Below are 17,151 nucleotides of genomic sequence, written 5' to 3'. Positions count from 1 at the left end.
TAAGGAATGGACGGGAGACTTATGGTTCCATAAAAAGGTCAGAGCAATTGTTTAGGTAAGAAAAATTGAAGAGTGTGTATCATCTCCTAACGATATTCAGGTCACTAAATCATAGAAATTAAAAAGCCCAAAACATTTAAAAGACATGCACTTGATGCATCAATGTTTGATAGTCCATTGGTTGGTCAAAAGAATTGCAGTCTAGAATCTAACAATGCACGAAAGGCAACTGTGTATGCATCAATTCATAACACACTCGGAATAAGAGAGTAACTAAAATTTCAGAAGTGTCCCTGCAAAAAAATATCACAAGTGAATATTTAATTAGTTCTTATAGTGGAAAGATGCATAAAATAAGGAAAGTTCCCTATTACAAACTCGGTAGTGTATCAAAAAGCAGCCAATTAAATCATGTTCTGAACAAGCATATCATTTAGCAATGGTCTCTTGTAGATGATTGAAAATCTGCATTGCATAAAAACAATGAAATAGGGGAGGATTTTTCTTTGTAAAAAGTAAGCAGCATTACCCATGTCACAAAATATTGTTTCCCTGCATTCTTCATACAAGCATCCTAGTAAGTTCACATAATCGATCAAATTTGTGTGTCATAAAACACAAATGCCAAGGCTAAGCAAGTTTTAGATTTGATGTATTATTGCAAATATGTACATTCTCATGTACATATTACCATGTCGATGAAATATAGCAAGATGCCCAGTTTTGCAATTAATGGTATAAAATTTTAGAAGCCTGAGCAGGGGTGGTCAGAGGTCACAAGAATGCGTTTGAACTAAGACACAACCTGCACCTATAGTCACAGCAATACCTTTGAACTAATAAACAACCTTTAATTAATAAACAACATGTTACTTGGTTATTAGTAAGGACAAAGAAACTAAGCAGGCACATTTTACACTTCACGCAGAGAACCTTCATGGTATAACAATTAAATACTATAATTTGCAGCAGTGTATGATAATTCATACGAACATACTACAACCCCATATACTAACCCCCTAGGTAGCAAGTTTTGTCTCTCCCTACTAAGCAGGTAAACAAGCAACTAATCATAGGACATCTAGATGTTGCATACATTTAAGAGCACATAAGCATCAATGGTGGATAACACAGTTTATGCATTAACACATAAGGAAGTCAGGGTTGGAGAAGGCTATGCTTACCTTGAGCCTCCACTGCCCAAAAGATGGAGGCGAGAACTATACACCACTCTCCTCGCTGCCTTCTTCGTATTTATTTCTTAATAAAATGGTGCATGGTGGATCATATACTTTACACTTCTGAATGATGGACTATCTCAGTCCAGCTGAAATTAAAAACATAACTGTCCTGGTTGTTTAGAGTATTCCAAGAGATAACATCTTAGGAGAGTAGACAACTAACTATGATAAGGGATTCTTTTGTCAAGTGTTACCTGGAACATAATTTAAGCCTCCCTCTTGGACTGAACCCAATTCTTAGGCTCCAACTACAGAAACGATAGGTTACAAAAGCTTTGTAGTTGCTAAAGAAAAGATCATATCAAATGTGAAGGCAATAACAACAGGAAATAAACTGATTTACATTACATATGAGCATGGCAAGATAACCTCAACAAAGGGAAAATATGTAAATATAACATGTGCAAAAGCTAAATCTAGAAAAAAGTTGCATTTATAAAATGGAAACAAAAAAGCATAACCGTTAACACATAAAACCGACAATGCACCCTTATTAATAGTGCTAGCACAGTATGGATCAGTACAACAATAAAAACTTCTATGTGGTAAATAAAAATAATAGAGAAGAAAAACAGGAGGGATTAACCCGAAAAAACAAAAATAAAATTGTAAATGTAATTAAACAACGTATGCGAGAAAAGAGCACCACATGGATGGAACATGAAAATATAATATAGAAAAGTAATTTACTACTGCTATAAGCCATTCAACAAGGAAACATAAATCTGGAGAGGCCGCGTCCTAACAAATGTGGTTTATTTATTTTATTACAATTAAAGTAGATGAGCAGGAATGATCCGCAAACAGAACTCATATCAATTAATCTCTGGACATAATGAATGTTACATCAAACAATTTGCACGTACCTGCAAAGACTCCTAAAAATATCCACTTGCTATTAATCTATACAAAATTACCAATATGTATGTAAAAAGAAAACAAAATTGAATTTACCTTGTAATAAATTATTTATAACTTCCTTTCCAGCTATAACTGATCACAATCTCTAAATGTGTTGCAAAAAACACACCTCACCTTCCTGGAGCTTTAGGAGAACAATAAATGTGAATTATTATCTATCACTAGAAATGGAAGGAAGAGAAAAGATTCTTTTAGTTATACTGCATTACTTATAGCAAGACTGGCAGTAAGCTATTTTATCCATGATGACTAAATTGATCAAAGCAAAAGAATTATTACTATATTTGTATTATTCAGACACATAAACCAAATAGTTCTTCTATACCATGCACGTCACACATATCATTTGCATTGAAACTGAAACAGAAGGGGCCGGTCTATTTATAATAGTAGGAATAGACAAGGTAGTTCAAAATAAATAAAAATATTGCTTGAGTTGTGAGCTTTGAAGGAGAAAAGCACCAGCGATTCCTCCATGGCATCTCCTCCTTCCGGCGGCAAGAGCAACTAATCAACAGTAACAAAATGAGCCCCAATTAATTCTCATTTTTCTCCCAGTAGTGCCCAAGAAAGGCTTTCCTCCTAGAACCTCTAATTTTGTTGCCACAAAGTTGCAGGTTTACACATATTGACTAATTAATTCTTGCAACCTAACATATAACTCATCAAAACAGAGGAAACAAAATTCCATCAGATTCTGAAGGATAAAAACATCCTTGGTCAAGAAGAGGCACCAATACCATCGGCTCGAAGAAGCGGTAGTGGTGTAACTTCTGCTTGGACGAAAATCGGATGGGACTTCCACTATATTTGAAGCATGAGCAGAATATTTCCACCTATTGTTGCTGCAATACATTATAAATCTTCTTATTTTGCAGCCAACACAATCTCTATTTGCCTCCATCCTTTCTTTCTAGATTTGATAATATATATCTCTGTAATCTGTAAACAAAAATAGGGTAGCAACATTATGCTCAATTTTTCAAAGATGATTTGCATTCAAAACAACTCAAGTACTATGAAAAGTAGGGGGAAAAGTTCAGTGCAACCTGAGGAGATGTGTTGCCCTGGAAGACGACAAACCTGAACGGCGCCCACCGCAAAGGCGGGTCAGCCGTGCAGATCTCGTTTCTATGCGTCACCACGTCCTCCCCCCTCTCCATGTTTACAACCAGCGCGTTCCTGATAGCACGGACAACGGACAGGCATTAGCGGCACCGCCCGATAGTACACTGTGCAAGAATCGGTAGGTTGGGGAGGAGGAACTCACCGGGCGGGTATAGGCGGTGGATGTGCGCCCAGAGCATGTCCTCGGAGGCTGGGAGATCTCCGACATGCCTGCAGCATCAGCTCTTAGGCGGGTAAGCACCTTGTTGTACACCTCGAGCCGTGGCCCTGATCATCCATCCATCGTCCCCTGCACCGACCTCTGGCAACAACTGCTATTGAGGCGGCCACGAAGGGGAAGCAAATGACGCCAGCGGCTGCGCAGAGGAGGCACATAAGTAGGAACCGGTGCAGCCAGGGGATTAGAGGCGCGGGGATGAGAGGAGGTAGACGATGTGGGGTGGGACCCCGCTGGCGCATAGAGGAGGGGGAGGCGCGATAGGAGCCCGAGGCAGCGGCAGCACGCAGGAGGAAAACTGGATAGGGTTTGCTGGGTCGAGATCGGGACCTTTTCTCACCTTGATGTTTTTTTCCTCCCTCTGCTGAGCCAACCAGGTCACGACACGTTCCCCAATCGGTGGAGGTGAAGGGAGACCAGCGCCCAACCAGCGCGCGCCTCATCGCTATCATGGAGCGCTCTGGCATAGGCCAAGCACCCACGCACTTGCTTGTTCTCAATGTGTGAATATGGATATGCTTTTGTGAAGTATATACTGATGCTTTTGTAAGCACTCGTTTTTTAATGTGAATGCACTGCGTCATATATACTGCTTTTGTAAGCACTCGTTTTCACACAATTAGTTGTATGTGTGAAGTATACTGACTCGTTATATACTGATGCTTTTGTAAGCACTCATTTTCAATCTCTATAGAACTAATTGTTCATTTGAACTAGTTTTGTGGGCATCATTTGTAGTGTTCATCTTTGTGTGAAAAATAAGTCTATATGTTATATGGATCATATTTTAAGGAAATGAACACATCATGTCATATATCTAACCGCATGCATTCTAATAATAGATGACCGCATAGCGGAAAATAGATAACTACACAGTGCCTTTTAATTTTTCTGACCGTACATTGCCTTCTAAAAATAGATGACCAGACAGCGCATTCTATTTTTTCTTGATGAAGCTGACCGTACAGTACCATCTAAAAATAGAATTCTCACCGCATAGTGCCTTCTAATTTTTTCTGACCGCATAGTGCCTTCTAAAAATAGATCACCGCATAGAATTCTATTTTTCTTATCACCGCATAGTGCCTACTATTTTTTTCTAGCCGCATAGTGCCTTCTAAAAATAGATGACCGCACACTACCTTCTAATAATTTTTCTCACCGCATAGTGCCTTCTAATTTATTCTGACCGCATAGTGCATTCTAAAAATAGATGACAACATGCCTTCCAATTTTTTCTGACCGCATAGCATCTTCTAATAATAGATGACCACACAATGCCTTCTAATTTTTTCTCACCGCACAATGCCTTCCAATTTTTTCTGACCGCATAGTGTCTTCTAATAATAGAGCATTTTTCCACTATAAATATGTCTACTCGTTACCGTATCTCGTCACTTCATCATATCTTGGCTGGTTTTTACTCCTTGTGCTCCTTGTAAGTTTTTGGTTTGTTCTTCGATTTTATAAATTTCAATGTACTATCTGTATGATATTTCCTCTTAATATGTTTCATTTTTTCGTGTAGTCTTGTTTGAAAATTTAACTGCTGCACTCAAGTTATGGCTGCACAAACTCCATGCTCCATATGTTCGCAACCTAGAAACTTCTAGGTTGCGAACATATGGAGCATGGAGTTTGTGCAGCCATAACTTGAATGCAACACTTAAATTTTCAAACAAGACTACATGAAAAAATGAAACATATTAAGTGGAAAGATCATGCAGATAGTACATTGAAATTTATAAAATCGAAGAACAAACCAAAAACTTACAAGGAGCACAAGGAGCAAAAATCAGCCAAGATATGATGAAGTGACCAGACACGGTAACAAGTAGACATATTTATAGTGGAAAAATTCTCTATTATTAGAAGACACTATGCGGTCAGAAAAAATTGGAAGGCATTATGCGGTGAGAAAAAATTAGAAGGAATTGTGCGGTCATCTATTATTAGAAGATACTACGCGGGTCAGAAAAAATTAGAAGGCATGTTCTCATCTATTTTTAGAATGCACTATACGGTCAGAATAAATTATAAGGCACTGTGCGGTGAGAAAAAATATTAGAAGGTAGTGTGCTGTCATCTATTTTTAGAAGGCACTATGCGGTCATGTAAAATTGAAGGCACTATGCGGTGATAAGAAAAATAGAATGCTATGCGGTGATCTATTTTTAGAAGGCACTATGCAGTCGGAAAAAATTAGAAGACACTATGCGGTGAGAATTCTATTTTTAGATGGCACTGTGCGGCCAGAAGAAAATAGAAGCCACTGTTCATCAAGAAAAAATAGAATGCGCTGCCTGGTCATCTATTTTTAGAAGGCAATGTGCGATCAGAAAAATTAAAAGGCACTGTGGTTATCTATTTTTTCGCTATACAGTCATCTATTATTAGAATGCATGTGGTTAGATATATGACATGATGTGTTCCTTTCGTTAAAATATGATCCATATAACATATAGACTTATTTTTCACACAAAGATGAACACTACAAATGATGCCCACAAAACTAGTTCAAATGAACAATAAAGACTATACTAAACCTCAACATTAACATTTTTTCACAGTTTTTGGGATTTTCTTTTACTCTACTTCGCCTGCTGACACCCGTGTTATTCGTTGCTACATTCAGCCTCCGTGTGTATTTTGGGGGACACATTGCTATTTGTCATTATTTTCTCTCCTCTCGGTTCTTCCTTTTGTGTGTGTTCTCGGGTGGGTGTAGTGTTTCTTCGTTACTGTGCTGCTGAGGCCGGGTGAGTCCCGCTTGGGACGTCGACTGGTGCGGCCGCCGCTTGACCGTCTTTCTGGACGGTTCCCCTCTTCACCTTTTTCTTTTTGGTCTCCTCTCTCCTTTTTTCCACTACCGCCGGCGCCTTATCCTTCTAGGGCCTCAGGCCGCCGCGCCCCGCGTGTGCTTCCGTGTGGTGTATGCGGATTTAAGTGTAGCGAAGGTGCATGTGCTCGCCAGCTGAGCGGACGGATAGGAGCGGTGTGGAGCTCGGGCGGCGCTACACGCTCTCTTCGTCCGATTCATCGGATGCATCGGAGGGCAGGCGACGCTGCTCAAGATCCCCTCCCCATAGGCCTTTGCCCGCTCCTCTCCCTAGCAAAATTCTTGCAAGAATCAAAATTCTTTCCCCATTATCTCCACCGCTCTGGGCTGCTCCCCATCGCCGCCAGCAGCTTCCTTGCCATAGGGCCGCCGCCCTCCTTCCTCTCTGTGGCCATGTTCGGTGCCGCCTCCTCCTCCTTTTCCATAGTGGTGCTCGGACACGCCCCTAGGACCTAGGAGGCGCGTCCTCCTCATATACCATGCCGATGACGAAGCCCAGGGTGAGGATATCTAGGGTTCGACACGCTGGGAATGGCGAACGCAGCTGCCACGACGGACGATCTCCGGCAGCCGTGCAGGCTGAGGCCGGGCACGCAGCTGTGCTCCGGATCCAAGAACCGGGGCTCAAAGCCGCCGGTGGTGATCGCGCACGAGTGTCCCAGCGTGATGCGCGCCCATGTCCTGGAGGAGCTCGATGGGCGCGACGTGCTTTTGTGCGTGTCGGCTTTCACGCGGCGCGGGCGCACTGCGAGCTGGTTCCCTCACCACTGGAGCTCCGGGGCGCGACCGACATCCTAGGACTGGTAGGGTGCTTCTTCATGTCTTCCTCCTCGCCGGCGGGCGCGGCGGTGTTCCTGGCCGGCAGGGGCAGAGCTGGAACTCCAATCACCCTGATGCACAACTACATATAACTGATTATTTTGGGGAAACAATACACTATATATAATTATAGTTTATAGCTTCTAACATATAATATGGCATACTTTAAGACAACGTGCAAATACAAAATAAACTAGTATTATAAAATAAAAATGTCTACAATATTGATAAAATAAAACACAAAGTTACTTGAAAAATATCTCCTGCGCTTCCAAATTCCAAAGTAGATCATCAAATGCAAGGTTCATAACCTACAAGATATAAAGTAGACTTAATTTTTAACGAGATAAAGTAGACTGACAGAAATTATAGTAGTCAACTAGTTAAAATGTTCATATTACCTTTCAATCTTTGTACACCCGATTCCTTAAAGCCATGAAATACTTAACCACTTTATCATTAGTGATTTTCTTCATTTCTTCTTTCTCCACATAACAAATAACATCATCACTGAAGCTTTCATCATTGAAATGATAGCGTAAAAAAGTTTTCACCAGTTTCATGGCTGAAAAGCATCTCTCAACTGTAGCAGTGGCAACAGGCAACACAATAACTAGTTTCAACAACCGATAAAACAAAGGATACATAAGATGCCTCCTTGTCTCCACCATTTTCTTAGAAAGACTAGTGATTGTTTCTATGTTAGAAAAGCTATCATCTGTGCGTACTCTGAATGTTAATGGCAACATCAATGTGCTGGTCTCTTTTTAGCAAATCAAAACATTTTTTCATTGCTTGATTATGGATACTGTCGACATCACCAACATTATCTTTTAGCCTCGCCGGAGTGTTCCAACTATCCCATCCATTCACAACAAATGCCTCATACCCAGCTTCCTTCTTGTTGCCATGATCCCTAAACAAGAAACAACAAAAATAATATGCTTTATCCTTGGATTCACTATATTCAAGCCAACTTCCATAGTCGTCAAACCAATTAGGACTGAACCTTCCTTTTTTCCCCAAACATTGAATACGGAAAAGCAATATCTCTTGGCTGGCAAGGACCATTAACCAAGTACTTTCTTCTTGCCATTTCTTTCAAATTAGGATGATAATGTTCTATCAATTTTCTCTTGCCTGGATCATACTCAATCTTCTCTTTCCAATTCATATCTCCCGGAACATCTTGTGATGATGTTTTTCTTTTGATAAGAAACCTGTCCATAATGTACCTATATTTGATAACAAATACTTTAGCTTTCATCTAAGAAAAATATATGGACAGTACAGGTAAAACGTATATAAACCCTAGACACAATAATCATTACGTATCATCTACTACCAGCAATTTCCGAAACAAGAAAGATGCGAAATTAGGTACATAGTATTTACTAGCAGGAGGAACTAAATCTGTATAACTATAAATTGGCGATTGATGATCTAATTGTTGATTCAGAGAGAAGACAAGAGACAGAAGGATTGGAACTACTATACCTTAATACGGTTGGGGCGCTGGAAGCCTCGTTGGAGGAGCTGCACGCCTGCCGGCTGTCGTGCGTGCGGCCGGCCGTGCGTCTGCTGTTCCCCTAATCCCCTTCTTCCTCCGTCCCCAGAATTGATAGATTGGATCGCTGCTGTGTGCTGATCGAGAAAACTGCGAGAACTGCGACCGCGAGTTGCGACCAACGCGTGGGCGAGGGCGTCGGGACGGGCGGATCCTATACACCGACCAGGTCGGTGTATACGCGGGTTGCCGCACACCCCTGGTCGGCTATTGGGCCCGGCCCATTTCGGCCTTTTTCCTTCTTTTTTCCGTTTTCTGTATATTTTTCTCTTTTCTTTTTTGTTTTTTTCCCTGTTTTTTGTTTCATTTTTCCTTTTCCTTTTTTTTCAAATTCGTAAAACATTCAAATTGCGAAAATGTTTAAATTCAAAAATGTTCAAATTTGAAAATCGTTCAAATCTGAAAACCGTTCAAATTTGAAAACCGCTCAAATTTGAAAACCGTTCAAATATGAAATTTGTTCAAATTCGAAAATTGTTCTAATATGAAAATCATTCAGATTCGAAAATTGTTCAAATATAAAATTTGTTCGAATTTAGAAATGTTCAAATTCGGAAATTGTTCATAGAAAAAAATACATTTTTGTTCAAATTTAAAAATGTTCAAATCTGAAAAATTGTTCACTTTAAAAAAATGTTAAATTTTAAATTTGTTCATATTTTCAAATTCGTTCATATTCAGGTTGTTAAGATATTTTCAAACTTTACAAAACTTTAAAAAAAAAAGAGCAAAAGAAATAATACATCTGAAAAAAGAAAAAACGAAAAAAGGGATTACATGTTTTGGGCCTGGCCCAATAATGCTCCTGCACGGGACGCGGGGTGTGCGGCACCTCCTCCCGCACCGAGCGGGTCGGCATATAGCACCTCCCGTCGGGACGTGGGCGCGTGCCTACAGGTACAGCGATACATGGATACAAGCTTGGCCTTCGGCAACCCAGCGCCAGTGGCCTTCGGCCCGTGATACACAGCGCGCAGCCCACCCTGATGCACGAGGTCCAGCCCACCCTGCTGCACAGGCCAGTTTCTGATGGTAAGTAGCACTAAATTTTTTTTTTAACCCTGATGCCTGTGCATCAGGCTCAGCCCATTGGGCTTCGCCCCTGCTGGCCGGGCCATGGGCGCCGTGCTCGGGAGTGGCATCGCCGTGGGAGGGCTGTGGCCGCAGGGTCGGACAAAGCGGTGATCTCACCGAGGCCTGGCCCGCTCTCGCTGTGGATGCGTGGGTTGAGCGGCAGAGGGCCGGGAGCTGCTGTACACCGACCTGGTCGGCATGTTCGGGGCACCGCACACCCCAGCGACCAGGTCGGTGGGTTGGGCCGCGGCCCATTAACAATAGGTACGTCTTTTTTTTTTTGCTGTTTCGTTTCTGTTATTTTTTTTGTTTTCAATATCTAACTTTAAAAAAATCGGAGAATAAATTTCAAAATCTGTTCAGATTTGAAATTTTCGAAATTTTTAAAATGTTCAGATTTTTATTTTTATTTTTCGAAATTTGAACATTTTTTGATATGGACATAATTTAAATTTGTGAAATTTATTTTTCCCAAAAATTAACATTTTTAGTTATGAACATTTTTCGAATTTGAACATTTTTTCAAATTTGAACGCTTTATATATTTGAACGGATTCAAATTTGAACGCTTTTATAATTTGAACGGATTTCAAATTTGAACGCTTTTATAATTTAAACATTTTTGTATTTGAATGTTTTTCAAATTTGAACTTGTGGAGGCTGGAGCTGGTGGTTCGTGCCGTCGTGCTGGAGACCATGGCTTTTTGCAACGTTGATGTCGAGGAGCTGCGGTGGCGGCGGTGTGTTTCTCCTTGGATAGGATTGCCCCAAAGCTCGGAGGCGCGGAGTCGAGCGGCATACGGTCGAAAGACCTGCCTGACTTGTTGGGCCGGCGGCGACGGCGCCCGCGGGTGTCGTGTCCCTCATTGGAGGCGTCGTCGAGGTGTGTCAGAGTCTCCCGCGCTCTCGCCTGTTTTTGGTTGTTGTCTCCGGGCGAAAGCCTAGGTCCTTTGGATCGGCGCGATGGCGGCGTCCTCGACGTCGTTCCTCTGTTGGGAGTTTCGCGTTTGGAGATACGGCATGATGGTCCTGGTGCTTTCTTCCGGTGCTCCCCGCTGTCCGAGGTTGGCTGCAGGAGCGCTATGCACGCCATAGCTGGCAACTCCAAGACGATGCCTTCTCGGGGCCGACCGAGTTCCGCCATGTTCTCTTTTCATGGTGCGTTGACAAGGAGAGCCCTCTTGGAGTTATCTTTCTTCGGTGGTTGCTAGCGTCGGTCGAGACGCGGTTTTGTTGTTTAGCTTAGGATAGGTTCTTTCGTGTTTTTGTTGTTTTGTCGTTGGTGGCTGACTTGGTTCAGCTGGTGTGGAGTTCGTGCTACGGGTGGTAGCTTTCTTGTATTCAAACCTCTACCTTCTATAAAGATAAGGTACGTATTTGGCGTACTCTCGAAAAAAAAATTGAACATTTTTTAATTTTGAACAATTTTCAATTTTGATTTTTTTTAATTTAAATTATTTTCAAATTTGAACAATAATAAAAATAAACAGAAAATAAACAAAACAAAAAAAGAAACAAAAAAGAAACAGAAAAATAAAAAATAAAAAGGAAAGAAAAAAGAAAAAAGAAAAAGAAAACAGAAACAGAAAACAGAAAACAGAAAAAATAGGCAAACTGGGCCAACCAGGCCGGCCCATACCGCGCGCGGGGGGTGTGCGGCGCGCGGTAGCGGCCGACCTGGTCGGTGTATAGGATTTGCCCAGAGGGCCGACGGAGAAGGGGATTAGGCATGTCGCAATCGGTGTGGACGCCGAGACCTGGTGTGTTCCCATCTGATCCCTCTGTCCTCAGGTTTGATTGCTCATTATCGATACAAATTTCATGTTGTATGAGCCCTCCTCAACGATAGCAGATTCCCTTACGCGTCAGATTGACTGCACTGCTGTTCCGCTCTCCTCTACAGTGCTTTCCTTACCCACCTCTAATAATTTCAATCCAATGAACACCACCAGTTGACCACGACCCTATTTTTCCATGGACTTATTCCAGGTTTGCTCCTTCAATCCCACAGTAGCGCCAAGCACACAAGCAAGTTTGCCGCGTCTGTCCTGGTGTTCTTCATCTCTTTTGGTTTTTCGTTCATGTGCGCCATGCCAAATTGGAGAAATTGGTTAGTTTGTTTCTTGCGCATCAGTGAACTAAATTGTATTTTATCTTCTTGACTCTTGACCCTGCTGTTAAAAGGAATTGATTTATTTTGGTTTTCGATCACACCTACAGTGGCCGTTGGGATTTTAACATGAGAGCATCATTTATTCTTCAACTAGCTGGCTACCTCGAGGGCATGTCGTTGAAGAATGAATTGGATGGCATAAGGTGACTGCTCCTTTCTAAGCAGTGGCTGCTCTCCTTTATTTATGAATACATTGAAATTTTTAGCATATTCATTTTGCTGTTTTTAGATGCTCTAGGTTGTTCAGACTTCAGACAAAAAGTAGCTGCTTATTTGAAACCAAAGGCTTGCTTTACACCTTTTGCGTGGCAAATAAACTGACGGCTTGGTATGAGAAGAGAGGACGCTACTTGGTCAGCTCTAAAACCTGAGCTCTTCTGCAATAGATGGCAGGCCATATCAAACATTATGGCAGTGACTTTTACAATAAATCTAGAGCTTTTTTGCAATATATATATGGCAGACCTTTTTTTTGCAGCGGATAGATGTGAAGGGGAAATGGAGGAGGACGTACCTTGAGGAGGATTCTGAACAGAGTGCAGCGATATGCTCATCGAGGGCTATATCGAACACTCAGTGGAAGTTCTTTTTAATGCTTTATCTTGAAAGGGTAACTATATACATTCAACTGCATATGTGTTGTTCTTTTCAACTAAGATACACTTTAGAGTTCCTCCGAGTAGTAGGATGCCTGAGTAGTTCGTCAAGTGATCTTTCCATGTCAAGACATGTGTTATTCTAGAGATAATGCATATATATGCTGAAGATAGACCTTTTGATAGTTAAGGATGCACGGGGTTCTATCTTGCACTAAAATTCAGTTTATAAGATGAAGCATGTTTAATTCACATGTGGTGTCCAAAACTAATGCGTGTTGAAAAATAATTATTTTAAACATTAATATGAGATGGGAATGTATCTTCAATAGTTTTTCCTGTTAAGATCTAGGTGAGAGAGCATCTGGAGGAGATGGAGGAGACAAACATCTCTCTATATCATTCATTTCAGCTCTACATGCAATAGGATATTGCCGTGGGTAATAATGTTTGTTCCCCATCTTAGGACATATGGTTTTTAATATAGTGTAGTTTGAAAGTATGTATTATCGTTACTGAATATAAATCAATTTTGATTTCCTAAATGGCTTCATATTATCATTACTAAATTTAACATCTATAAATCAATTTTGATTTGCTAAATGTCTTCATAGATAATCATTGAGAGCAATTTCAGTGTTAGACCTATATTTATTTGCCAGTTGCAAAGGATTTGGTCGGATCAGTTTTAGCTCTTCCACGATCAATTCAAATAAATCATGAAAGATCCTTGCTTTTGCCTTTTTCATGCATTTTGATTAGGGATTATATATTAGGTTAGTTGTACACATGTTAGGTTCTTGGTTTTAGTTGTCCCGTGCACTGGTATGTTTAGGCTTAATATTTTTGTAGCTTCTTATAGATAGTAGATACGAGCTGTCAGAACATTGCTCTGCTCTGCTCAGTCTCTTATCTTTTGTTTTTTGCTTTGAGATCAGATGTAGGTGTCACCTGTTATATTTATGTACTACAATATTCTTAGAAAACGACTTATTAGGCTTCTTTTGGAACTGAAATTGACCTAGGATGAAAAGAGATAGTTCAAACAAGGATTATGCACCTCCTGTTGACCTGTGATGCCCATTATCTACATGCAAGAGCAGAACTAGAGTGACAATCATGCCAGAGTTATATTTCTGCACGGCACCGGACACTGAGCAGAAGAACTCTAGACACTCGATGATGTGCTCTTAGCAATCACTTTCTTGGATCAGTTATATGCTATGGTTCCATTGGATTCTGATTTGATGCACACATCAAAATCATGTGGGTAAGTTGGTAGAAACTACATAGGCTCTCCAAAATAACTTCTATTTCTAGATGGTGTTTCAAATTAAGAAGTCATTTGAATAAAGAGATGTAGCTCTAACATATTGCCCTGTATTGGAAAAGCTATGCGTGATTCCTTAACATATGGAATCCAACCATACTTTAATCTACTCTGATGTTGATGAATGGAATTATATTTCGGGTAGCAACTATTTTTCTAGGAATATTATAAGTATTACTTACTGACCCACCTGCTGCACCTTTTATATGGATCTGGAAGTCTAATTTATGGCCTAAGCTTGATTTATTTGCATGGTTATTATTCTCCGACAGATTGAACACCAGAAACATGCTTAAGAGGAGGCACTATAATATTGTAAATCAAACTTTCATGACCATTGTACAATTCTGGTGAAGAGGGAAGAGGGACACTGGAACACCTATTCTTCATTTCTCCTTTGCTACTTAGTGGGAACATATTGCACATAAAATGGAATCTTCAGCTCAACTGATTTGAAGCTATTACTGAAGCAAAGAATTCTTTTCAAGGAGAGATTTTGTTTGAAATTTTTATAATTGAAGCCTGGGATATCTGGAAAGAAAGGAATAATTATATCTTCAAGGGCGTAAGGCCTTCCAGGGCTGTTTGGAGAGCTAGAGTGGCAGCTGATCTGCACCTTTCTTAGATACAAAGTCTCTCAAGACTTTCACTTTTTTATACTTTTTGTTGTAGATAGCATCTGGACTTTGTAATCCTGGGATTCCAGAGGGTGTTACACCCAACGATGTAAATATCTTTCCGTATTAATATATATACCACAGGAGCCTCTCCTACTGTTTCATTGTCAAAAGAAAATATACTCCGCTATTTCTACTATTTTCCTATACCACCATCTTCAACCTCCTCATTTATTTAGTCTGGCCATCTGGCACCACGAAAAGATTCTGAGTTAGCACATCCTAGCATCTTATTCTCTTCTCATACCGTTTCATATTTTCATTGGATGCATGCTGCAATGATCTCAAAGTTTCATGCTGGTCTAGCAATACTGAATGGCTGTGAACATTTATTATTGTCAGAGATATGGAGATCCAGGTGCTATGGCGTTATATTGTCTCCGTAGACAGTCCAATACGTATCTGAAGTTCCAAAACCGACCTTTTATGTTGCATTTTAGGGAAAGTACATGATTATAATGTCAGCCAAAAAAAGATATTGTCAAACAAAATTAGTGTACAAGTATCCATGGATTGTTGATCGTATCGATGGAAGGTAGTGCAATGCTCTTCACCACAAAGTAATATAGTTTAATATACAATGTGTGCTCTTCAATTAAACTAATGCGTGCATAGCCTATATTGAATATACTTATCTCCCTTTTGTTCTAAGATTTTGGTTTTCCGCTGCTCTTAGTTTCAAAGAATAAGTCCATAACTGGTCTAACGTTGGGAACTCCAGCGATGAACAAAACGAGCCCTCGACACTAGAAGGAGCATACGTTTCATCCATCAATTCCGTGGACAAATACATGGACAACATCATCCTTCCTTCCGGCGATAGCACCAGGGGCAAAAATGATTGCACTTCCCCCTAGCGTAGTAGGTTTTATGTCATAGTTCCCTGCACATGTGCCTTGCTTTGGTTCAACAGAATCGGCGATTCAGTGTGTTCCGTTCCTATCATATGGTCTCATAACAGTCTCAATATCATGGTCTTTCCATGCTCGAGCATACTTACGTGTAGCATATTCTCTGATGTCTGATCCCATGGCGGATTCCCCCCATAGATATACGATAGCACACAATATTCGTCATTGTTTGACTGGCCTAGCCATTATACATTTTTTTGTTGCAAAATACATGGTACAATCTAAATGTTGTATCCTTGTTATTAATACCTCACCTTTTTTTTTATCACACACTGGCGCGGCGTGCCGCCGCGCCAATCATTTGCTAGTTAGTTCTATAGAAAGTGAAAATGAGTGCTTACAAAAGCATCAGTATATATGACACAGTGCATTCACATTGAAAACGAGTCAGTATACTTCACACATACAACTAATTGTGTGAAAATGAGTGCTTACAAAAGCATCAGTATATATGACGCAGTGCATTCACATTGAAAAACGAGTGCTTACAAAAGCATCAGTATATACTTCACAAAAGCATATTCATATTCACACATGCTTACAAAAAGCATCACACATGCTTACAAAAGCATATCCATATCAAGGAATATACATATCCCAAAAGTTTACAAATACTACAGGTATGTGACTACATGAATATGACATATTCATCAGGGAATATACATATCCCAAAAGCTTGCTAACACTACTGGTATATCTACAAGCCAAGTCTCATTTCAAAGAGTTTAGCGAAAGAAGTTTCAGGAAAGTCTTTGTTTCTTGAAACTCTCCACTTCTATAGTCATATCATTCATTTTCGATGAAACAAGTGCATGCGCCACAACTTTCCGAATGATGCTGATCAAAGCCTGCACAAAAATATACATGGGAAAACTTGAAAGTAAGAAACAAAAATAGATTGGTCAAGGACAGTTCCTCTCAAACTTAGTAATTTCCTTACAGGTTCAAACATCTTGAATTCCTGGCCCTCCCAACGTTCCATGTAAAGGATTGAGAAAACACAGCAATCAAACCTGAAAAATTTAGTGATAAACTAGGAGTGATAAACCAGAAGTTTTGGATCAGAAAATAAAACAAAAAAGGTCAAAGATAAAGTAAACATACGTTGTATTTTTCTGAGGCAAGTTATGCGGGGTTTCTGGTACATAATATATGAAAACCTTGAACGGAAACAATATTAATCATAATTAGTGGAGAACACAGGGGATAAAAAAGTTACCATATTGCTAGCCATTATAGCCTTCTTCTCCTTGTTGCTGTCTTGAAGTGATTCAAGGAAGTTGATTTTTTTGAAGAGCAAATTGATGGAAGTTATTGTCCAGTGATTATCATTCACTAGCGGGAAATGCAACTGGAAAAGGAAAAAATCAAAGTAATTATGATTATAAAAAATAAAGCAGAACATTCTGAAAAAGGAAAAAAAAGCAATCCCCCAGTAATACCAGATCAAACTTAGCAAGGTTAAACTTCTTGTTCATCTTTCCAAGTTCTCTACTGACAGATTTGGCATTAAATTTCTGAGGTGGCACATTGACCTTCGACTGCAAAAAAATGAGGTATTCGTGATTCAGGAAAATAAAAATAAGAAACAACTATGTTATGAAAAAGTACATAAACTTGGATTAAATCAAAATAAAAGGATAAGAAATCAGATCGCA

General features: G+C 40.1%; 1 protein-coding gene and 1 long non-coding RNA gene across 15 annotated transcripts; one reads left to right on the top strand and one right to left on the bottom strand.

Moving 5' to 3' along the window:
• LOC127306131 (uncharacterized) lies at nucleotides 1-5,110 on the bottom strand. Of its 4 annotated transcripts, none has more exons than XR_007854482.1 (5): nucleotides 3,433-5,110; nucleotides 3,212-3,344; nucleotides 1,436-3,104; nucleotides 1,185-1,327; nucleotides 1-293 (listed from the first exon to the last, which is right to left on the bottom strand). It is a non-coding gene; the product is annotated as an uncharacterized lncRNA (long non-coding RNA). The 4 variants fall into 4 exon arrangements; XR_011747681.1 differs by having other exon boundaries at nucleotides 1-1,327; nucleotides 1,436-1,525; nucleotides 2,196-3,104; XR_011747680.1 differs by having other exon boundaries at nucleotides 1-1,327; nucleotides 1,436-2,286; nucleotides 2,903-3,104.
• A 23-nt stretch (nucleotides 5,111-5,133) lies between these two features.
• On the top strand, nucleotides 5,134-14,686 carry LOC127306130 (uncharacterized). 11 transcript variants are annotated; one of them, XM_071822876.1, is made up of 7 exons: nucleotides 11,604-11,916; nucleotides 12,027-12,122; nucleotides 12,209-12,332; nucleotides 12,443-12,589; nucleotides 12,928-13,015; nucleotides 13,601-13,845; nucleotides 14,178-14,686. In XM_071822876.1, exons 1-5 carry the CDS (start codon nucleotides 11,888-11,890, stop codon nucleotides 13,000-13,002), a joined length of 471 nt encoding a protein of 156 aa, XP_071678977.1. In that variant the 5' UTR covers nucleotides 11,604-11,887; the 3' UTR covers nucleotides 13,003-13,015; nucleotides 13,601-13,845; nucleotides 14,178-14,686. The 11 variants fall into 11 exon arrangements, 1 of the variants encoding a protein (XP_071678977.1); XR_007854475.2 differs by adding an exon at nucleotides 5,134-5,420 and having other exon boundaries at nucleotides 11,796-11,916; nucleotides 12,209-13,015; XR_011747677.1 differs by adding an exon at nucleotides 5,134-5,495 and having other exon boundaries at nucleotides 11,796-11,916; nucleotides 12,209-13,015.
• The last annotated feature ends 2,465 nt before the right edge of the window (nucleotides 14,687-17,151 follow it).

This window comes from Lolium perenne, chromosome 6, assembly GCF_019359855.2.
Source record: "Lolium perenne isolate Kyuss_39 chromosome 6, Kyuss_2.0, whole genome shotgun sequence".
Taxonomy (NCBI): domain Eukaryota; kingdom Viridiplantae; phylum Streptophyta; class Magnoliopsida; order Poales; family Poaceae; genus Lolium; species Lolium perenne.
Note: the sequence above shows the minus strand (reverse complement) of the source record. Positions and strands in the feature narration are given on the sequence as shown.